Source organism: Thalassophryne amazonica, chromosome 18, assembly GCF_902500255.1.
Source record: "Thalassophryne amazonica chromosome 18, fThaAma1.1, whole genome shotgun sequence".
Lineage (NCBI taxonomy): Eukaryota > Metazoa > Chordata > Actinopteri > Batrachoidiformes > Batrachoididae > Thalassophryne > Thalassophryne amazonica.
In genome coordinates, this window is record NC_047120.1 from 64,143,125 (window position 1) to 64,164,572 (window position 21,448).

General features: G+C 43.8%; 1 protein-coding gene across 1 annotated transcript in view; it reads left to right on the forward strand.

Moving 5' to 3' along the window:
- rnf213b (ring finger protein 213b) overlaps nt 1-21,448 on the forward strand; it is an 86,575-nt gene that overhangs the window by 43,369 nt on the left and 21,758 nt on the right. The window contains 23 exon segments of the mRNA XM_034194411.1: nt 1,744-2,372; nt 2,903-3,062; nt 3,316-3,533; nt 3,625-3,768; nt 6,433-6,585; nt 9,968-11,303; nt 11,432-11,616; nt 11,706-11,858; nt 12,025-15,849; nt 15,943-16,079; nt 16,266-16,364; nt 16,455-16,567; nt 16,992-17,105; nt 17,197-17,249; nt 17,332-17,488; nt 18,093-18,228; nt 18,394-18,582; nt 18,659-18,792; nt 18,879-19,054; nt 19,127-19,330; nt 20,837-21,024; nt 21,100-21,220; nt 21,296-21,396. Of these exon segments, the coding sequence (XP_034050302.1) occupies nt 1,744-2,372; nt 2,903-3,062; nt 3,316-3,533; nt 3,625-3,768; nt 6,433-6,585; nt 9,968-11,303; nt 11,432-11,616; nt 11,706-11,858; nt 12,025-15,849; nt 15,943-16,079; nt 16,266-16,364; nt 16,455-16,567; nt 16,992-17,105; nt 17,197-17,249; nt 17,332-17,488; nt 18,093-18,228; nt 18,394-18,582; nt 18,659-18,792; nt 18,879-19,054; nt 19,127-19,330; nt 20,837-21,024; nt 21,100-21,220; nt 21,296-21,396 (8,725 nt within the window).

Below are 21,448 nucleotides of genomic sequence, written 5' to 3' on the forward strand. Positions count from 1 at the left end.
CAGCTTCACCTGTCGTCATCATGTGACGTTGGTGATGTTAGTGGTCTGATACATTTGCTAACCCCAGGACAGCAGACATCTTTGCAGAAAACCACATTTCAACATCTCATCTACTTCCTGAGAAATGGTCATGAACTTATTTTCGACGATGGTCTCTGATTTGGCCTTGACCTTTGACATATGACCTGCGCTGTGAGAGGATGGGCCACTGAGTTTATCCACCAAGTTTCAGTGTTGCTTGCATTATGAAGATACTGCCATGAATAGTAATAACCTCTGATTATTTTATTCTAACCTTTGACATATGACCTTGAGCTGGCCTATACTGTGAGAGGATTGTCCTCATAGTTTATCCATCAAGTTTGATTGAAATTGCTCTTTGTGTTTTGAAAATATCGCTACAAACAGTAGACTATGATCTCTGATTTGACCTTGATCTTTCACGTATGACCTTGACATGACCTGTATTGTGAGAGAATGGTCAAGATTCTTTTATTGTCATTTGCATGTTTAACATGCAAGCGAGAGGGCCAGTGGCATTATGTCCTAAATACATAGATGGTACTAAAATCAATAATAAATCATTTCTGAGCTAAAAAAAAATCCACAGAGTTTATCCACCAAGTTTGATTAAAATTGCTCTTTGTGTTTTGAAGATATTGCCACAGATAGATAATGACATCTGTTTTGACCTATGACCTTGATATGGCTTGTGTTATGAGAGGATGGTCCACTGAATTTATCCGCCAAATTTGATTGAAACTGCTCTTTGTGTTTTGAAGATATTGCCACAGAGAGTAGATAATGACCTCTGGTTTGACCTTGACCTTTGACATATAACCTTGATATGGCCTGTGTTATGAGAAGACGGTCCACTGAATTTATCCACCAAATTTATTTGAAATTGCTCTTTGTGTTATGGAGATACTGTCACAGATGGTAAATAATGAACTCTGGTTTGACCTTTGACCTATGACTTTGATATGGCCTGTGTTATGAGAGGATGGTCCACTGAGGTTATCCACCAAATTTGTTTGAAACTGCTCTTTGTGTTATGGAGATACTGTCACAGATAATAGATAATGACCTCTGGTTTAACTTTGACCTTTGACCTATGACCTTGATATGGCCTGTGTTATGAGAAGATGGTCCACTGAATTTATCCACCAAATATATTTGAAACTGCTCTTTGTGTTATGGAGATACTGTCACAGATAGTAGATAATGACCTCTGGTTTAACCTTGACCTTTGACCTATGACCTTGATATGGCCTGTGTTATGAGAGGATGGTCCACTGAATTTATCCACCAAATATGTTTGAAACTGCTTTTTGTGTTATGGAGATACTGTCACAGATAGTAGATAATGACCTCTGGTTTGACCTTGACCTTTCATCTATGACCTTGATATGGCCTGTGTCAAAGAGAGGATGGTCCACTGAATTTTTCCATCAAATTTGATTGAAACTGCTCTGTATGTTGTGGAGATACTGTCACAAACAGACATGCATGGCCATCACAGTATCTGCCTTCATTTTTGCAGTGAGGCTACGTATCAGAATTTAGTTCTTTTTTTTTCCAAGTTGAGACTCTTTTTTTATGATCACACCCGCAGGCTCTGCAGAAAAATAACCATTTATAAAATCCCAGATTTTGCCTTTAAGGTAAATACGGGATTTTCTTTCTGTATTGCAATTTGTTCCTGCTTTCTTGACTAACCCGTTTGTGATTTTCTGTAACCAGTTCCTGAGATGTCACTTCTGGAGGAGCAGCACAACAAAGACCTGCAGACTGTGAGCTTGAACAAACTGGTTCTTGTTCAGCCCCTCGACAGTCAGGGAACAGTGAGGAAGACGGGCTCACCTCAAATCTGGTATAACAACAGTATGAATGTCTTAAAAATGGCCAGCGAAATGCACAAGCTCTATCAAAGCCACCTGGTTCTGTCCTCATGGGTCAGACGGGCTGCTGCTGTGGCAACACTGGGCCAACACAGGGTGGTCCCCGTTCTAGTAACCCTGACACAGATCTGTGACAACATCTGGAAGCCGCTGTTGACATATTTCGTTCAGACCGGTGTTGGTATTGCAAATGCAAGCATCACGTTCAGGCAGCTGGATCGGGTTTTGATGGAGTTGGGTGACCTGGGAGATTGGACAATGCTGAGGAAGGAGCTGAGTCTGATGTCAGAGATGTTTTGCTCACAGGAGAAGTTAAACCTTGAGGCAAGTTGGATGGACCAGAGACTTGTTCAGATCCAGGATTATCTCCATCTCTATGAGGCGGCTGCTGCAGCCAGCGTGATCCTGAAAATAGCTGAGAACATGAAACTTTCCGGGGACTTCGCTGAAATCGAAACCCTCACTCAAATGGTAACACATATTTTATTGTTATATTCTATTTAGTGAGTTTGATTAGACGTTAGTTAAAAAATGTCAGTTTTGTTGCATTGATGATCATGAAAGTACGAAAAAAATGCTCCGTCATGAACTTGTATCTGCTTTTTTTTTTTTTTTTTTTGATACCTCTGTCCCAGTTCAGCTTCTGTTCCTCTGGTACCAGTCATCATTGGGTGAAAGGCAGCTGCACTTCTTTTGGTCTTGTGATCTTCTAAGACTCGTTTATACTTTTGAACTTGGTGCAAATTGAAAATATTGAGTTCTTCAAATTCAACAAGCAATTTGATGGTGACTTTAAAGGTATTGCAGGTGATCTGTACTCCAGAAGAAGAGAACCCTTTGATTATTGGCACTGCTGATTGACATTTTCCACAATTTCCAGACATTTTACACATTACGTGAATAACTATTTAATGAAATGCAAATATAAATAAATATATATAAAATGTTTAGCTTCTGTAAATGAATGTTGCTTTTGAGCTGTTTTGACACTCATGTCACAGGAAGAAGATACCTTTAAGGAGAGGGTTCTTGGGTCTCTTAATGAAGACTTGTTACGTGCTAAGGACCAGCTGTCTACAGTCTCCAAGCAGCACACAGCCTGTCTGGAAGAGTTCCTCAAAAGCCAGGCTCTGGTTAGCTGGGTCAAAGAGAACCTTAAAAGTAAGCTTGTAAATACCAACAATATCTGTCATCCATCCAAATCTGAGTCATATACGTAGCTTAAGTAAGATGTTTTCCTGAGCATCTCGAGGTGTTTCCAGGCGTGGTGTTATAGCATGCCCTCGGTTTATCTCGTGTTTTCAATTCTTGATGAATGACTTGAAAGCAGCTAAATCTGACCCGAATATTACTTTTTTTAAGTTTTGCAGAAGATGCTTGAATTGTTTGTGAAAGGTTCCCGTCTTATCCACAGGTATGAGTGACGTGAAGGTTTATGTTGACCTAGCTTCAATTTCTGCTGGAGAGAATGACACAGAGATTGACCAAGTGGCCTGTTTCCACGATGCCGTGATGGGCTATGCCCCTCTGATCTACTCCCTGTCCCCTAAAGATGGATTTGAGGAGTTTATGAGCTGTGCCCAACAGGTGTGGGATGCCCAAATTCGAGACGAAAAGCTTCCTGACAAATTGGTAACTTTTGGCTTTTTGTCTGGATACCTGTAGAACATGAACAGCTACTGTTGTGGTGAAGTGATGCAGTTTGGCTGGTTTTGCTTTGCAGAGTGATTCTACTCGTTTGCTGAGCTGGTTGAAAGGTCTGAAGGAGACCCACGGCTCTGTGGAACAGTCCTCTCTCTCCTTGGCATCGTCTATTAATGCCCATGGAGTTTACTATGTAGGATGGACCAAAGAAAACACAGAGATGGTAAGCGGATGCTCTTTCAGTATCAGTGAAACAGATACCAGATATCTACAGCAATGGTTCCCACTTTTTTTTCATCCCCCACTGAGTGAGAGCCTACAACCGGAATATTAGAACTATTTTTGTATCCGCCTGAGTGTCCAGAGCTAGATTTCACCAGTGGTGGGCACAGGTAACCAAAAAGTTAGCTTCGATAACCACTAATGTGCTAACTGAAAAGTTAAACGCTAAACCAATAAACCGCAAAAAAAAATTTAGTGGAAGTTACAGCTAACTGCTAACTTTTAGTACTGTCGGCTATTGGTAAACCAGTTTTGAGTTTAAGCACTGCCGAGGCTTCTGAGTAAAATCAAAAGCGATCACAAACCCAAAAATGAACAACGAGCCAGGGCTTCTGTCTTACTTAGTCAGACAGCTGTGAGCTCAGTCCTCCCCCAGCAGAAGAGAGTGGAGCGGGCTGGCTGCTGTTGCCCCAAAAACAAAAGGTCATTTACTTTCAACATGCAAAAAGACAGACAGTGGGGAGGAGACATGAAACGCAACACTTTTCACTCATGATTATACTCATAAACAACTAATTCTGGCCAGTTTATCGATATTAACGGTACCTCTGTCATTTTTACAGAGAGAAAATATCACGCATATGACATATCTTTTAAAGCAGTGCACTAAATTCTGAAGGTTTGAGCTTTTAATAGACACGTGGCGAAAGGCATTATGGGAAAAACGAGTCTCCACTGGTTGGTTGGTTTATTTATTTGTAAAAATCAACACACAAGTTACTGTAACGTATGTGTTGGTTTTTACAAATAAATGTGTATTTGTAAATATGTCTTTTTTATTTATTAAAAAAAGGCATTTGCAAAACTGAAAATTCTGTTTGTGAAGTGTAATTCACGACCAACATAGGTCACTATTGACACTACCATCCAGTAGATGGCAGTGTTCTATGTATTTTGACGGGGGGGGGGGGTGATCGAAAGAGACATTTGAATTTCCCATAATGCCTTTTGGCACATGTGTCTTTTAAAAACTCAAACCTTCAGAATGGTTGCCATATACATACGAGGTCTATTAGAAAAGTATCCGACCTTATTATTTTTTTCAAAAACCATATGGATTTGAATCACGTGTGATTACATCAGACATGCTTGAACCCTCGTGGGCATGCGAGAGTTTTTTCACACCTGTCGGTTACGTCATTCGCCTGTGGGCAGTCTTTGAGTGAGGAGTCGTCCACCCGCTCGTCGATTTTTTTCATTGTTTAGGAATGGCTCAGAGACTGTTGCTTTGTTTGATAAAAATTTTTTCAAAACTGTAAGGCACAACTGAGTGGACAGCATTCAATAAATTCAGCTGGTTTTCGGTAAAAATTTTAACGGCTGATGAGAGATTTTGGTCTGGTAGTGTCGCTTTAAGGACGGTCCACGGTGCCTGACGGCGATCTGCGCTTCGAGGCAGCAGCGTCTCACCGTTTCAAGTTGAAAACTTCCACATTTCAGGCTCTGTTGACGCAGTAAGTCGTCAGAGAACAGAGAACTTTCAGAAGAAGTCGGCATGAGGAGTTTATTCGGACATTCCATTGTTAACGGTCATTTTGTAATGAAAGAACGTGCGGGCAGAGTCGCATGTTGGGCTGGACCCGACCGCGGGGGGTCGCGGCAGGAAAAACACCTCCGTTGGAAATCTTAATGGGCAAGTCGGAACATGCCCAAGCTGTTAAACAATTTCTCAGTTACTCACTTGTTGAAAGCCATTAAAAGCCGCCTGAATTCTACAAATGGTTTTCAACACGGAGGTGTTTTTCCTGTCGCGGCGCACACAGATTTGCCGAGTCGTCACGGAAACGACTCGGCGAATTTGCGCGTACGTGTTTCATTAAAAAAATGTCCTTAAACAGTGGAATGTCCGCATAAATTCCTCATGCCGGCCTCTTCTGAATCTTCTCTGTTCTCTCACGATGTCCTGGGTGAATTAAGCCTTAAATTAGGATGTTTTCAGCTCGAAACAGGCCGACGACAGCGCCTGGAAGCGCTGCAGGACGTCCCGCTCCGTGGGAAGTCCTTACACCGACAGAAACACCCCATAATCTCTCATCAGCCGTTAAACTTTTCACAGAAAACCAGCTTAATTTCTCGAATAGTGTCCACTCGGATATTCCTCACAGGTCCAGAAAAAATTTTGATAAAGCAACGTGCGCCGTCTCGAGCAGCGTGTGAAACAAAGGAAATTCAGCCGAGAGGGTGGGACCACATCTCACTCAAGGCCTGCCCACAGGGAAATGACGTCACCGACACGCGTGAAAAAAACTCACGCATGCGCACGAGGGTTCAAGCATGATTGGTGTAATCGCATGTCATTCAAATCCATATAGTTAAAAAAAAAAATAAAAGGGTCGGTTTATTATCTAAGAGACCTCGTACATACTTTATATCATTGTGGAATGATAAAATCTACATTCCATCAAGTAAATTTGGCTATGGGTACTTAGTGTCACTTATAGGTTGTGTGATGACCCTGATATTTACCAGAGTTGTTTGAGGTACCCAATGGAGGGTCACCTCTGACTCAGTGTGTTGGGTCTTCAAGTGACCTCTTAAAAGAAAGCAGCATATACATCAGTGCCTTATATTGACTGTTTTTCTTTCTGATGTGCACTTTTTGCAGAGATGCCTCGAAAACATGGTGATGGTCAAAGTTAAAAAGGGCAAAGAGGAGAAGAGCTACAAGCTTGAAGACCTTGTGGAGCTGCAGAACAAACTCATGCTCATGTCATCGAAAGGGGAACACGGCAGGGAACAAGTCAATCATTTCACTGAGGTCAGCGTCAATACCTGAAGACAGTTTTAAATTTAAAGTCAAAATAAACATTTAGAGCAGGAATGGGCAATGAAAGTGAGATTACCTGATGAGGCGATTTGTTGGGATAAAAACCTGCTGGCTTGTGGCCCCTCATGGCATAGTTGTCCATCTGTGAACTACGAGGTCTATTAGAAAAGTATCCGACCTTTGGCCGGGGAAAAAAAACTGGCTTACCTGGAGGGTTGGAAACCTAATCACCCTCGAAGTACACTCCTTGGGATTCCACACACTTCTCCCAGCAGTGTCGCCACTGTTGGAAGCATTCCAAAAATGCCTCTTTCGGGATGGCGCGCAGCTCCGCCGTTGTTGCAGCCATGATGTCCTCCCTCGTCTCAAAACGCGTTCCTTTTAATGGTCTTTTAATTTTTGGGAACAGCCAGAAGTCGCAAGGGGCCATGTCAGGAGAGTATGGAGCCTGTGGAACCACAGGAGTTTGGGTTTTAGACAAATAAGTCCGAATCAAGTTGGAGGAATGAGCTGGAGCATTGTCGTGGTGGAGGTGCCAATTTCCTGTGGCCAACAACTCCGGTCTCTTGCGCCGTACAGCTTCACAGGGGCGACAGAGGACATCCCTGTAATACTCCTTCATTACTGTTTGACCCTGTGATGCGTACTCGTGGTGTACCACACCGCAGGAGTAAAAAAAAAAACAGTCAGCATTACCTTCACGTTGCTGCGCACTTGGCGCACCTTCTTCGGTCGTGGCGACGTGGAATGCTTCCACTGTGACGACTGGAATTTCGTTTCCGGGTCGTACCCGTACACCCAGGACTCATCGCCGGTGATAATAGTGTCCATAAAGCTGGGATCACTTTGTGTGGAGTCCAGCATGTCCTGTGAGACTTCCACATGGAGGTGCTTTTGCTCCGCCGTCAGCAACCTCGGCACGAACTTCGCAGCCACTTGCTTCATGCCCAAATCCTAACAGTGGAATGTGCCGAAAAAGTACTGATGTCCACTTCGTCCGCAATTTCTTGGATGGTCACTCGACGGACCCGCATCACCACAGCGTTCACTTTGGAAATGATCTCGTCATTTCGGCACGTCGATGGTCGGCAGGAGCGCGGCGCGCTCTCCACCGTTACGCGTCCGTCTTTAAACCGATTGTACCACTCCTTAATCTGTGTGGTGCCCATAGCTTCATCCCCAAAAGCCGTCTTTATCTTTTGAATGGTTTCCACTTGGCTGTCGCCAAGTTTCTGGCAAAATTTGATGCAATAGCGCTGCTCCAATCGTTCCGCCATTTTCCTTGCAAGAAAAATCCGCCAAGCGCACAGGACCACTCCCCACACAAAGGCTGCTCACAGGCGAATGACGCAGCCAACAGGCGGGACAAAACTCACGCATGCGCACTAAGGTTCAAGGTTGGCTGATGCAATCTCACGTGACTCAGATCCATAAAGTTTTTTAAAAAAATGAAAAGGTCTTTTTTTTCTAATAGATCTCGTACAGCATGGGTATATTATGAGAGAAGTGGATATTGGACCCCGAGATGGTGTTCATTCATTTTATTGAGAGGCATTTAACACTCAGCCCAGAGTCTAACTCAAAAACTTTGCCTGTTGACCTGCTTAGTCATTCAACCATTATTATTTTGCTAGTGATATATCAAAAACAATAAAAATGTGTCCTCAATCGCAGTTGTTGCAGATGACACACTAACTTCCCAGGGGTCCAGATTTTGGACCTCTTAGGTCTTGATAAGGATTTTGGTGTGCAGGAGAGTCTAGGCTCTTTATCAACACCACATACGAGGGCTGTCAATAAAGTAACGGTCCTTTTTATTTTTTTCAAAAACTATATGGATTTCATTCATATGTTTTTACGTCAGACATGCTTGAACCCTCGTGCGCATGCGTGAGTTTTTCCACACCTGTCGGTGACGTCATTCGCCTGTGAGCACTCCTTGTGGGAGGAGTCGTCCAGCCCCTCGTCGGAATTCCTTTGTCTGAGAAGTTGCTGAGAGACTGGCGCGTTGTTTGATCAAAATTTTTCTAAACCTGTGAGACACATCGAAGTGGACACGGTTCGAAAAATTAAGATGGTTTTCAGTGAAAATTTTAACGGCTGATGAGAGATTTTGAGGTGATTCTGTCGCTTTAAGGACTTCCCACGGTGCGAGACGTCGCTCAGCACTCTCAGCCGCCGTCATCAGCCTGTTCAAGGTGAAAACCTCCACATTTCAGGCTTTATTGATCCAGGACGTCGTGAGAGAACAGAGAAGTTTCAGAAGAAGTCGGTTTCAGCATTTTATCCGGATATTCCACTGTTAAAGGAGATTTTATTAATGAAAGACATGCGGACGGGTCCGCGCGTCGGGACGCAGCCGCCGCGACGCTCCGCCACAGGAAAAACACCTCTGTTGAAAGCCTTAAGGACAAGTTGGAACATGTCCTGCCTGTTAAACAATTTCTCATATACTCACTCCACTGAAAGCCATCAAAAGCCGCCTGGATTTTACAAATGGTTATCAACACGGAGGTGTTTTTCCTGTGCCGCCGCACCGCGCCGGCTGCGTCCCGACGCGCGGACCCGTCCGCACGTCTTTCATTAAAAAAATCTCCTTTAACAGTGGAATATCCGGATAAAATGCTGAAACCGACTTCTTCTGAAACTTATCTGTTCTCTCACGACGTCCTGGATCAATAGAGCCTGAAATGTGGAGGTTTCCAGCTTGAACAGGCTGACAACGGCGGCTGAGAGCGCTGCGCGATGTCTCGCACCATGGGAAGTCCTTAAAGCGACAGAATCACCTCAAAATCTCTCATCAGCCGTTAAAATTTTCACTGAAAACCAGCTTAATTTTTCGAACCGTGTCCACTTCGATGTGTCTCACAGGTTTAGAAAAAATTTTGATCAAACAACGCGCCAGTCTCTCAGCAACTTCTCAGACAAAGGAATTCCGACGAGGGGCTGGACGACTCCTCCCACAAGGAGTGCTCACAGGCGAATGACGTCACCGACAGGCGTGGAAAAACTCACGCATGCGCACGAGAGTTCAAGCATGTCTGACGTAAAAACATATGAATGAAATCCATATAGTTTTTGAAAAAAATAAAAAGGACCCTTACTTTATTGACAGCCCTCGTATATTCACACAAGTACAGTTTACTACAACTTTGTGTCAGTCATGGTATACTGAGGTTGCATTGTAAGAGTCTTTTAGCCCATATAAATGGTACTGATTAGGTCAAAATTGACTGAAAGCCTATGAACTAATGCAAGCAAGCAGGTCTCCTAAGCAGCATTGATTTGTCCATGAATGTCTTGTTAAAATCATGTATGACTACATCTAATAAGATGGTATAATTTCCCCCATCTGTTTTCACATTTGCTGTAGGTCTTTGAAGCAATTCAGAGACTGGCTGCTGTTCTTCTTCAGATGCAAACATCAGGCAACATGCTTTTCAGAGAATGGCACACTCAGGTCCGGTGCTGCTCCCAAGAGCAGGAACCATGCATCAGAATAGTCTTTTTATCCCTGAATGGTAAAGAGTTGGTGTTCCACGGCGAAGTGATGGAGCAGCTTCGGAAGGTGGCACACTCCATGGAAGCCTGCCACAAAGAATGGCGTTCTTTCATCAGTGAGATGCGCTCTGAGTTCAGCTTGCTGAATCACTACTCCTCAGAGCAGATGGTGTACATGTGCCACTGGATCCACAGAGTGTGTGAACGGCAGGCCTCAGTTCCTCAACAACTGTGGCATTTACTTTACCCTATAAAACCTCATTGCACCTTAACAGATATCAGAGCCAATTATGCTGAAGCGACAAAAGTCACTTTAGTTCCCAAGCTTCAGAATGATGCATCAAATGATGACTATCAGGATGATGATGATGATGACGATCAATATTTTGAACCTACTACAGATGTAACTGATCCAACATGGCACAGCATGAACTTTGAAAAGGTTGAGGACTTGATTGAGTTTTCCTCAGAGGATGAAGATGCTGTTATGGAGTACTCACCGCTGAGTCAGTGCAACCGTTCAGCGAGGGCAGAAGACGAAAGTCTTGAGAACCTCTGGCAGCGCTTCAAAGAGAACATGTCACAGTTCCTCGATGAGTGTTTGGACATACCAACTCTTGCCAAGTTTCTCTTATGCCTCTCTGACATCACCCAGCAGCACATGATAAGAAACCTTCCACCTGTTCTTCAGGAAGGAAAGCCCAACCTCGTTCTTTGTTCTAGTGCTGAGGTTTTTACTACCCTCCTGTCTTTTTACATGGAGAGTCCAGAGCAGCCGCTGCCATCGACTGATGAGGTGCTGGTCTGCAGAGAGGAGACCACGGAGGAGGAAGTAGAGATTTTTCTCCGTCGAGCTCTGAGTCAAGGCTCCAGACTACACCTGCAGAAGATACATTCTCTTGTCAATCCGGGTCTGTTGAGCTATGATGTCAGTGTGACATTGGGAGAGCTTTTTGAGCTCTTTGAGAAAAATGCCAACCCACAATATCGTTTGGTGATAGTCAGTCCAACTGAGCAGCAGCACAGATATGTACCGTCTTTCTTCAGCAGTGACAAAGTCCAGGCGGGTGTGAGTATAGAACCTGAGACAGCCAAGAAATATCTACGCCATCACTTCACACAAAACACACCCCCACAAAACCCTGTTGGGTTGATTTCACCGAATCAACTGTCCGTCTGGGTGGTGTCATCATTACGGCCCGCCGTTGGTAAGACTAAACCTATGTGGCATAAAAATATACATACACTGGTGCCAACAGTAAAATTATGCCCATAATATCTGACACTATATGTTCAATTTAACAGCGGTTTTCTTCCATATGTTTCCTGTTAACAGGGAAATCCCTTTATGTGGATCGTTTGTTTGAGAAGTTCAAGCGGAATTCTCCGCAGGCAAACCGTATCAGGATACGATTGATTGAGCCATGCATTGATGTAGACGCCTTGATTAAGATTCTGTCAGATAAACTGGTCCCGCTGACAGAGGAGGACCCCGTTCTCCTACATATCGACACTGCTGGTGTAAGACAACAAGCATGTAGCTCTGTATTTTTGCTAGCTCTGTCATTAGTTGGTCCTAATATTGTGTTTTTCCTCCTGTTATCGATCAGGTTTGCTCTGGTTTAGACGAGTTCCTTTTCTGTTTGTTAGTTCTCGGCTGTTTGAGTGACAGCCAGGGGATGCTGTGGAGAAGAAACGCAGCTCACCTGATCACCATTGAGGTCCTGAGACCACATACGTCTTCGCAAAGCCAAGGAAAGCAGGTAGAGATGATCCGTTTTGCACTCAACACATGAAGCAAAATCTTACAACACTTACTGTAATGTAAGTAGAAATATGAAGCAAAGTACAGATTTGTAAAAGCAACCTCAGACTCTCCAGAAGCCATTGTCGTAATCATTTGATTGTATTTTGTGTTTGTTCACACAGCTAAGGCTTGGACTTTTTGATGTTCTGCCTACCATTCTTTGTAGACCTCCAAAAGAGGTGAAGCAGTTGTTGGCGAGTAGATGGATGTCAACCAAAAGGATCCTTGACCCCAACATGGATGATCAGGAGTTTTGCAGTGAGGGCATTCAAAGGCCGTGTCAGTACTTGAAGCTTTACAACAAAAGGCAGAGTCTAGATAATTTTAAGTACAAGGAAGGTTCTGGAATTGAGGATCCCATTGATTGTCTCGACCACCTTCTGTCAAACTGTGGAATGCAAAATCCATCTTGGGCTGAACTGAAAAACTTCTCTTGTTTCCTTAATGTGCAACTGAAAGACTGTGAGAACTCAATTTTCTGTGATCCTAATTTTCTGGGTGATCACCTGCCTGGTTTCAAGAACTTCATTGTGAAATTCATGATCCTGATGGCAAGAGATTTTGCATCACCGTCTCTGAACACTTCAGATGAAAGCCCTTTGCACATTGGTGACATCCAAGAGGATGACCTTCTTGCTCGTCTGACAATTCGGAAACATTGGGAAAATGAGCCCCATCCGTACATTTTCTTTAATGCTGACCGATCCTCAATGTCTTTTCTTGGCTTTGATGTGAAGCAAAATCCAAGAACAAACAGACTCAGTGCAGTTGATTCACACACTAATGAGATCCTGATAGAAGATGTGATGACAGACAAACTTTATCAAGGATTAGAGCGCCAGGGGATATCTCTCTGTGAGGACTTTGATCTGCTGTCCCGACCAGACAAAATCAGAAGGATATCATATGTTGTTGGTGCAAAGAAAGGAATGATGAAAGGAGGATTTGATCCAGATCCAACATACGAGCTTACTGCAGACAATGTTATGAAAATGCTGGCTATACACATGAGATTCCGGTGTGGAATTCCTGTGGTTATCATGGGCGAAACTGGCTGTGGAAAAACCAGATTAGTCCGTTTCCTGTGTGCTCTGCAACGTGAAGGAAAACCAGTGGAGAACATGGTACTTGTCAAAGTTCATGGAGGGACTACAGCTGAGGTGATCTACAGGAAGGTGAGGGAGGCAGAGGTACTTGCTCAGAAGAACCTCGAGATGCATAACCTGGACACCATTTTGTTTTTTGACGAGGCCAACACCACAGAGTCCATTTTTGCTGTCAAAGAAGTCTTATGCGATCGATCAGTCGAAGGCGAGTCTCTGAAGGCAGGCAGTGGCTTGAAGATAATAGCTGCATGCAATCCTTACAGGAAGCATTCGCCTGAGATGGTGAAGCATTTGGAGCGTGCAGGCTTAGGTTACAGAGTGAGAGCAGATGAAACACAAGACCGCCTCGGTAAAGTCCCCCTGAGGCAGCTGGTGTACCGAGTTCATCCTTTACCGCCAAGCATTGCTTCTTTGGTGTGGGACTTTGGTCAGTTGAATGATTTAACTGAACTTTCCTACATCAAACAGATAGTCCAAAAAAAAGTTGACGAATACTATTTGCCGGTGAGCTGCACAAGCATAATTTCAAATGTACTGGCAGCTTCCCAGAAATACATGCGGAGCCGGAAAAATGAATGCAGCTTTGTGAGTCTCAGAGATGTGGAGAGGTCCATGAAAGTCCTAGTTTGGTTTTACCAGCACAGTGGAATCTTGTTTCCCAGCCGTCAGCTCACCGAAGCTCAGAAAACAATTAAGTGTTTGATTCTTGCAGTGGGAGTTTGCTACTATCCATCTCTGGTGTCAAAAGAAGAGTATCTCTCTGAAATTAGTACACACTTTCCAGACGCCCTTCACTCTCCTTCAGCATTGCAAGAAGAAATTTCATCATGTCAAGACTTTTTCCTTGAGAACATACAAACAAGGGAAACCATAGCCAAAAATGTAGCCTTGAAGGAAAATGTTTTTCTCATGGTGGTTTGCACTGAGCTCAGAATCCCTCTTTTTTTGGTTGGTAAGCCAGGCAGCTCGAAGTCGCTTGCTAAAACCGTGGTTGCCGATGCCATGCAGGGCCAGAACTCCCACTGTGAAGTATTCAGGAAGCTCAAGCAGGTTCATATGGTTTCCTTCCAGTGCAGTCCTCACTCAAGTCCTGAGGGCATTATAGGGACCTTTAGAAACTGCGCTAGGTTTCAGAAGGACAAAAACATGGATGAATATGTATCAGTAGTGGTGCTTGATGAGATAGGGTTAGCAGAAGATTCCCCTCAGATGCCTCTGAAGACACTTCATCCTCTCTTGGAAGATGGTTGCATTGACAACGACAAGCCAGATCCACATATGAAGGTTGGCTTTGTCGGCATCTCCAATTGGGCGCTTGACCCAGCAAAGATGAACAGAGGAATATTTGTTTCCAGATGGGATCCTAGTGAGGATGAGCTTGTAGAAACTGCCAAGGGAATTTGTTCATCTTCTAACCAAGTTCTCTTGAAAATCAAGCACCTCTTCCCACCTCTGGCTAAGGCCTTCTTGAGCATCTGCAATGAGACATCAAAGAATCAGTTCTTTGGTTTAAGGGATTATTATGGCCTTGTCAAAATGCTCTTTGCTACAGTCAAATCCTCACAACAAGAACCAGATGACAGACAGCTGGTGGAGGCCATTTTGCGTAACTTCAGTGGACAACCAGAGGATTTCGATCCTGTCATGTTTTTCCAGGATGTTCTACAAAATCTTACAGAAATTCCAAGGCCAAGCACCTTGCAAATGGTGGCAAAGAATCTTGATCAAAATAACAGCCAGGAAAGTCGTTATCTTCTTTTGTTGACTGTCAACAATGCAGCTCTTCATATTCTTCAGCAACATATCTTTGCCAAAGGAGACTGTTCATCCCCTGAAATTGTCTTCGGCTCAGGGTTCCCGAAGGACCAGGAATATGCTCAGGTCTGCCGCAACGTGAACCGAGTGAAAACATGCATGGAGACTGGGCGTACTGTCATCCTTCTCAACATGCAAAACCTGTATGAAAGTCTGTATGATGCCTTGAACCAGTACTACGTCTACCTCAGTAAGCAGCAGTATGTGGATCTGGGTCTTGGATCCCACAGAGTGAAATGTCGCGTCCACACAAACTTCAGACTGGTGGTAGTAGAGGACCAGAAGAAGGTCTATGAGCACTTTCCAGTGCCCCTCATCAACAGGCTTGAGAAACACAGAGTGAACAGGAGTACGGATCTGACACTGTGGCAACATGAGGTTCTCCAGAAACTGAAAGAGTGGGTGAAGGACTTCTCAGGTGAGGCCTCAGACGATTTCGCCCTGTCTGATGTTTTTGTTGGCTTCCATGGTGATGCGTGTGCCAGTGCTCTCTTACAAGCACTAGAAAGGAGAACACAAAAAGTAAAGAATGATGAAGTAAGACAGCAGCAACAGAGTGAAAAAGAGGAATTGTTGGAAAAAGTTGACGAAACACCGGAGTTGGATTCTACCACCAATAAAAAGACATCTGATGAGGAAGAAGCCTGCCACCTGGCTGAGGCAATGGACATAAATATTGCTGGAAAAGACCAAGAAATGGCTTCAGATGGAAAAATTAATGATGAAACTGTTGCTAATGACACAAGAATGAAGTGCATACCAAACAAAACAGAAGAACCAATGGAAACAGAAAACTCTGAGTCTGCTGAGGAAAACGAAGAGGAAGAAGTCTTTGAAATAGCCAAATGTCTCTTCTTGAACTGTGCAACTCCAGACTCTGTGATGAGGTTAAAGTATTCTGATTTAGCCAAACAGGAGAAATATGGACTCCAGAGAATGTATTTCCACCAACAGCATCATCACTCAGTCCAAGATTTCCTCAAAGATTGCCTGAAGAAGCATCAAGGCTCCAGTATGTTTCTCGAGGTAGTTTATAAACCACAACTCAGTTCAGATTTTTTTTATTATTATTTGCAAATTCATTCAGATAATTTAACCTGCTTTTGTGATTTTGCACAGATAACTACATTCTCCAGCTTGTTAACCAGATCAGATGTCAGGGTTGTGGCTCAGGCTCTGCAGCTGCAAACACATGCAATCATGCTGCTGTCCCTACACCAGTTTGACACAGAGGTGTCCTTCTGCAGCAAAATAAGGTATTAAAAACTACACCCTGAAGAGTCCGAGCCCAGTTGGTGTCAGTGTTTATCCTGGGATGGGATGCCAGCTTTCTTTCTTTCTTTCTTTCTTTCTTTCAGGATGTTTTGTAAATTGCAGGATAGGATGGAGGCTTTGATCTTTAATGAGTGCTACTGTATATTTATTTTGTGTCTGTGTGTCAGGGGCTTTCTTCAGGATTCGGGTCAATCCCTGAACATTCTGTTAATTCAGATGGATCTTGAGGAATCCCACTGCAGTGACGAGCTCATAGCATCAGCAAAGTAGGAAGCACATCTGTCGCTCTCCTGAACAAATCCCTGCCACGATGCCATGGACATGCACATAATGTTTGTGTTTCCATCTACTCGCAGGTATTGCACCATGAATTATGTGATGTCACAGGATGATCAGACCTGCTGGGTGATTTTTATTGTGAAGGTTTCCAGGATCCCCAGTCAGTCTCAGTACATCGGTTTCCAAGGAGGTGAGTATGATGACCTGCAGAGATTAGTACTCTCTCGAGGGATAACTACATGAGCTAAACAGATGAAGTACCCCTCGGCAAATTGAGTCCAGGAAAACATGGATTCATAGGATAAATTCTCTTGCAGACATGAAGACAATAACCTTCAGCTGCAGTGATATTCACTGTTTCAGTGCTGCTGAGACCATCTCAAAAACATGATGAAATTACTGGAAACTCAATTTTATAAAACCTATATGGTAAATTTTCTTCCAGTGGGCTCATTAATGCTTTGCACTCAAAGACATTTTCAACTCATAATATACTGAATGCTGTTTAATTTCTCTCGTACAATTAAATTAATGTTCTGTTTAAATGTGGAATCAAATAAACAGGTTAAACTTTGGAATGAGGTTTCATGTGTGTCTTACTGATATTTTGGAAGGCTTGTGGCAGTCGGTACACATTGATGACCTGAGGGATTCAGAGGACATGAGCACCAACCTTCTAGTTTTCTGTGGAACTCTTATTAGTGATCTACTCCGGCCTGAGCCATCAGGTAGGCCGTGGATCCTCTGAGCAGAAAGCAGTAATGTCGTCATTTTGGTCTGCTGTGTTTTATTGCTGTAAATAAAATGTCTTCTGTCCAGCAGGAGAACAACATGCAGATGGACAAACAATGGCGAAAAGACAAGACTCTGTGGTAGACATAAAGTTGAACGGTAAAATAATCTTGTTTTATATTTGGTGAGATGTTCTAACGGTGCCATTGCGCTTGTGTGCAGGCAGATGTGGTCCACCTGCACAGTTTATCTTTAGTGATGTCCTGCATCCATAAAGCTGTGGGTTTGCTGAGGGACCCTGAGGGAGTGACATCACGAAGCATGCAAAGGATGCACATCCTTCTGACGCTTCTGAGAAAGAATCAGGGACACATCGGAGGTATATGAAAAAAATCCCATATTCATTAATTTGTAATTACTTTATAACGCAGATGCCTGCATAAAAATAGTCAGTTTTAAGCAGAAACGAGATCGTTTTAAGCAGAAACGAGGATTTAAACGGTGACGCATTGAAATGTCCGAAGTGCAGTGAACGTATCAGCTAATAGCTTGTGCAGCCGCACCTCTCTGATCACTTCCTCCGTCTGTTATTATGCAATAATGCTGAATTTATGTGGACAGGATTGTTGTACAAAAGCTTCAGATATCTATCGCTGAGATCGATGATGACTGAAGTGCAGTTTGAAGCAGAAATTAGCACAGTGAAGGCAGGGCAGACGGAGGGCTGTTTGGTCTCCGAAACCATCTGTTCAGTTTAAGTGGTTTTACTCCCATAAGAGTTCATTTTACACTGTTTTGAGTTTATTTAGCTCTGTGATGGCGTGTAATTCACTCTGTTTGTACTGGGATCAAATGCTATCCCAGCAGAGTAAATTTTACTCAGCAAACTTTCCTGTGTACACCTGCTCGCAAAATAAATAAAAAAAACAGGGGAAGTCACACCTCTGTCCAGTTTCTGATTGAGGTCTTTTGTTCTTTTCAAGCTCGCTTTCAGGAGGTGTTGCTGGCCAGGGTGGCAAAGGTTTTGGCTCAGAGGGAAGGAAGGATGCCCTCGCCTCAGGAGTGGGTGAACCAAGAAGCTAAGAAACGCCAGGCTCTGCAGGAGGGAGGAACTCTGAGGTAACATGAAAGTTTCACACAAAAATCAATCTTGATAAAAAAATTTGATTGCAGCTTTGAGACCTCTGCCCTTGACGAGGGATTTGTGTTTTACCGAGTGCTGCTTGGGGTTTCGCCATAATGCTGGATTTGAAGAAGCATTTTTGGCCTCTGTTCTGTGTTCAGGCACACATTGTGGCGCCACCTTCAGTCCATTGTGACTCCGATCTTGGCGAGTATGTTGGAGGTTCTGGACAGGTATGCCGGTCTGGACTTGCTCTCTGATGACAGGCTCAGCGTTGGCCTTGTGGGGCTATGGTTGGACATTCTGGCAGACACACAGATTTTAGACCTAACACCTCTCCAGAACTCAAGGTACAGCAGATCCCACTGTGTAGATATCAGAAATTAAAGTGGCTTTAATCAACAGATGTTGGGTTTTTGGTTCCAGTTTGACTGACCAGGAGGTGCTCGTGAGCCACTTCTTCATGTTGAATGGTGAAGAAGAACCAAGTGCTGCCCCCTTCAGCTGGCTCATCGAGATGAACCTTAAAAGTTTGTGGGAAGAATCTGAATTTATTCCAGGTCAGAGAGTTTGCTTGATGAGTTTACGAAGTGCCATCAAGTCATGATCATGTCACAAGTTCCCCTTTGTTCCTTCACCTGAACAGCGACCAGAGAGGACGCCACAGAGCGTATTCTCCAGTTTGTGAACACCTTCAGCAACAGCAGGTTGGGTCGCTTCCTTGAAAAACTCTCATGCGATGAGCAGCTAGAATATGGTCTCCATTTTCTACAAGACGTTTTGCTTCTGTCTCTGAAGCTCGAGTCAAAGAATGAACTTCGGGTACGCCATTCAGAGTGGCATATTTAGTTGAACACTCAGATAGCTGGTGAACTTTGACCCATCTGCACACAGGTGTTCACCGGGGCCTTGCTGGGTTGTGTGTCTGAGCTTCAGAAGTCCACGGGCAGTGTCTCTGAGCTTTCTCCTGCCTGGGTGATGGCTGCCGCCAAATATTTCGCCCCCCGACTGGAGACACTACATCACGTATTACTACTGCAGCCGCAGCTCACTGCTGATATCTTTCAGCAGGGGTCAACGAGGGAACCTGCTGAAATGGTGAGAATGACCAAATATACTAAAAAACAGCCAGCTCTGGCCTGAATTAAGTCCTACGTATACAAGTATAAGCCCCGAGGCCTTTGTGCCAGTGTTCATCTCCGGATTCCACCGTATGAAGTGGGCGAGAGTCTCGAGCTCCACTTGGATGGGACTCAGTTTGGACTGAGTTTGGGCCCACTCAGTTTGCTGTGGTCTGTATCTAGGGATGAGCATCATCTCGATAGGCCTCAGAGCCTGTTTAGGACTACATACAGTTAAGTATTGTTGAAGTTTCATATTAAACATCCTCAGAACCCATAATTCTATGGCTGTGTCCTAATTTGGGGTCTGCATCTTTCGAAGGCTGCATCCTACAAAGACCACAGAGGCCAAACAACCCATTCCAAAATGAGACAGCCTAGCTCACAAAGTATTGTGCTATTACACCATTAGCTTATACCGCCCCTACCCCCGGTTGCCTGGTAACCTTGACAGCTACACAGAACAAGCTAGCGTAGTGGGTGGAACCTATATTTTAGAATAATTTTACAAAACTTATTTATACTTGTTTATAATTGTACATATGTAGCTCGAACGTTGCCTTTTTTTCTTTCTTTTTAAAAAAAATTACCAATGAATTTGTTTGGTTGGAGAAAAAAAAGACTTGTAATTATTTGGGCGATGACGGACATACACCTGTTATATCCTTTGTATTTTGGGGGAAAGAAAGGTGCATTTGTCAGCCCCATCCCAAGGAACTTTTGAAATCCGACCCCCTGGTCTTTCCACTATGATGCAAGCAGTTGACGAATGCAGCCTTGGAAGGATGTAACCCCTTAATTGAAACACAGCCTGTGTCTGAGTGTCTGATGCCTCCCTGCTCTAATATCATTTTGAGTCTTACCTCCTTGTGACCTGCTTTCTCTGTGAGGCCACACCCACTGTGCTGGTCTGTTGTCTGTATGACATTCCCACACTCTGCACAGCATACAAATTTAGACAAACCCTGAAGATTTTCTGGCCTCAAAGTTGACCACCATTTTCAGAAGGTTTCTGCATGCTTCCTCAGTCGGAGCAAGGCTCTAACTAATGTTTTGGATGCACATCTTTGAGGAATAATAAAATAATAACAAATATGAAAGTGGGGCACTTCATTCTCTTCATAACCTTTTTTTTTTTTTACAAGAAAAAACCCACCCTATGTGCAGGGTGTGTGTGTGTGGGGGGGAGTTGTGGGGGTGGGGGGTGCCACATACATTCAGTACATGCATACAGTCCACTACGATCATTATCGTGAGGTACCATCTTAGAAATCCACTCGTTTGTTGTCTTGTGTGATTACTGTCACCTGTTTTCAAGGCACCTGGTCACCTGTATTAACCTGCTGAAATAGTAGAATGTTGATATTTAATTTTTGGGGAAAAAAAACCTCTGGAAAGCTAATTATAAGAAGAAGAAAAAAATCCAGCAGAGATGCCAAATTACACGACACTCGTGATGATAATACGGTTTTATTTTTGACAGGTCGAGGACATTTTAGCTCTTGGCCTGTGTGTTGAGCAGACAAAGATACTGACTGTGGCGTCCCTTCAGGAGTGTGAGTCGTTTGTGCGCAGAGTGGAGTTTCTGCAGCCGTGTTTCCATAGAGCCTTTGGCCAGAAGTACAGCGCCCTCTGCAGCCCTGGATGTCTACAAACTCTGGACTGCATCAGGTGAGTTTGCAAGCTGAGAACGAGTAAGAGTTTGTTTGGTGTTGATTCTTCATGTGTTGCGACGTGGCCTTTCAGATCACTGTGGCACGGCGTGCTGGTTGGTTCGCTGTTCGTCCAACATGTCGTTTTTAAGGTTGCTCCAAGAGACTCGAGGCTGAAAGAGGTGGCTCTGAGACACTGCAGCTTGCTCCTGAATGTAAGTAAAGTATTTGTGTCTGTGTTGAGACGACTGACAAATATGAATTATTAACTGTAAAAACATGTCTAACAGCTGATGCAGGAATCGTCTGTGATAAGGAACCTGAACACGCTGCAGCAGCTGATCCGCATCCTGAACTCTTTTCACAACGAGTCCCTCAGCAGAGACCTGAGGTCAGACCAGTTTTATAGCTTTTGTTAGTAAATTTATAAAAATCTTAAACAC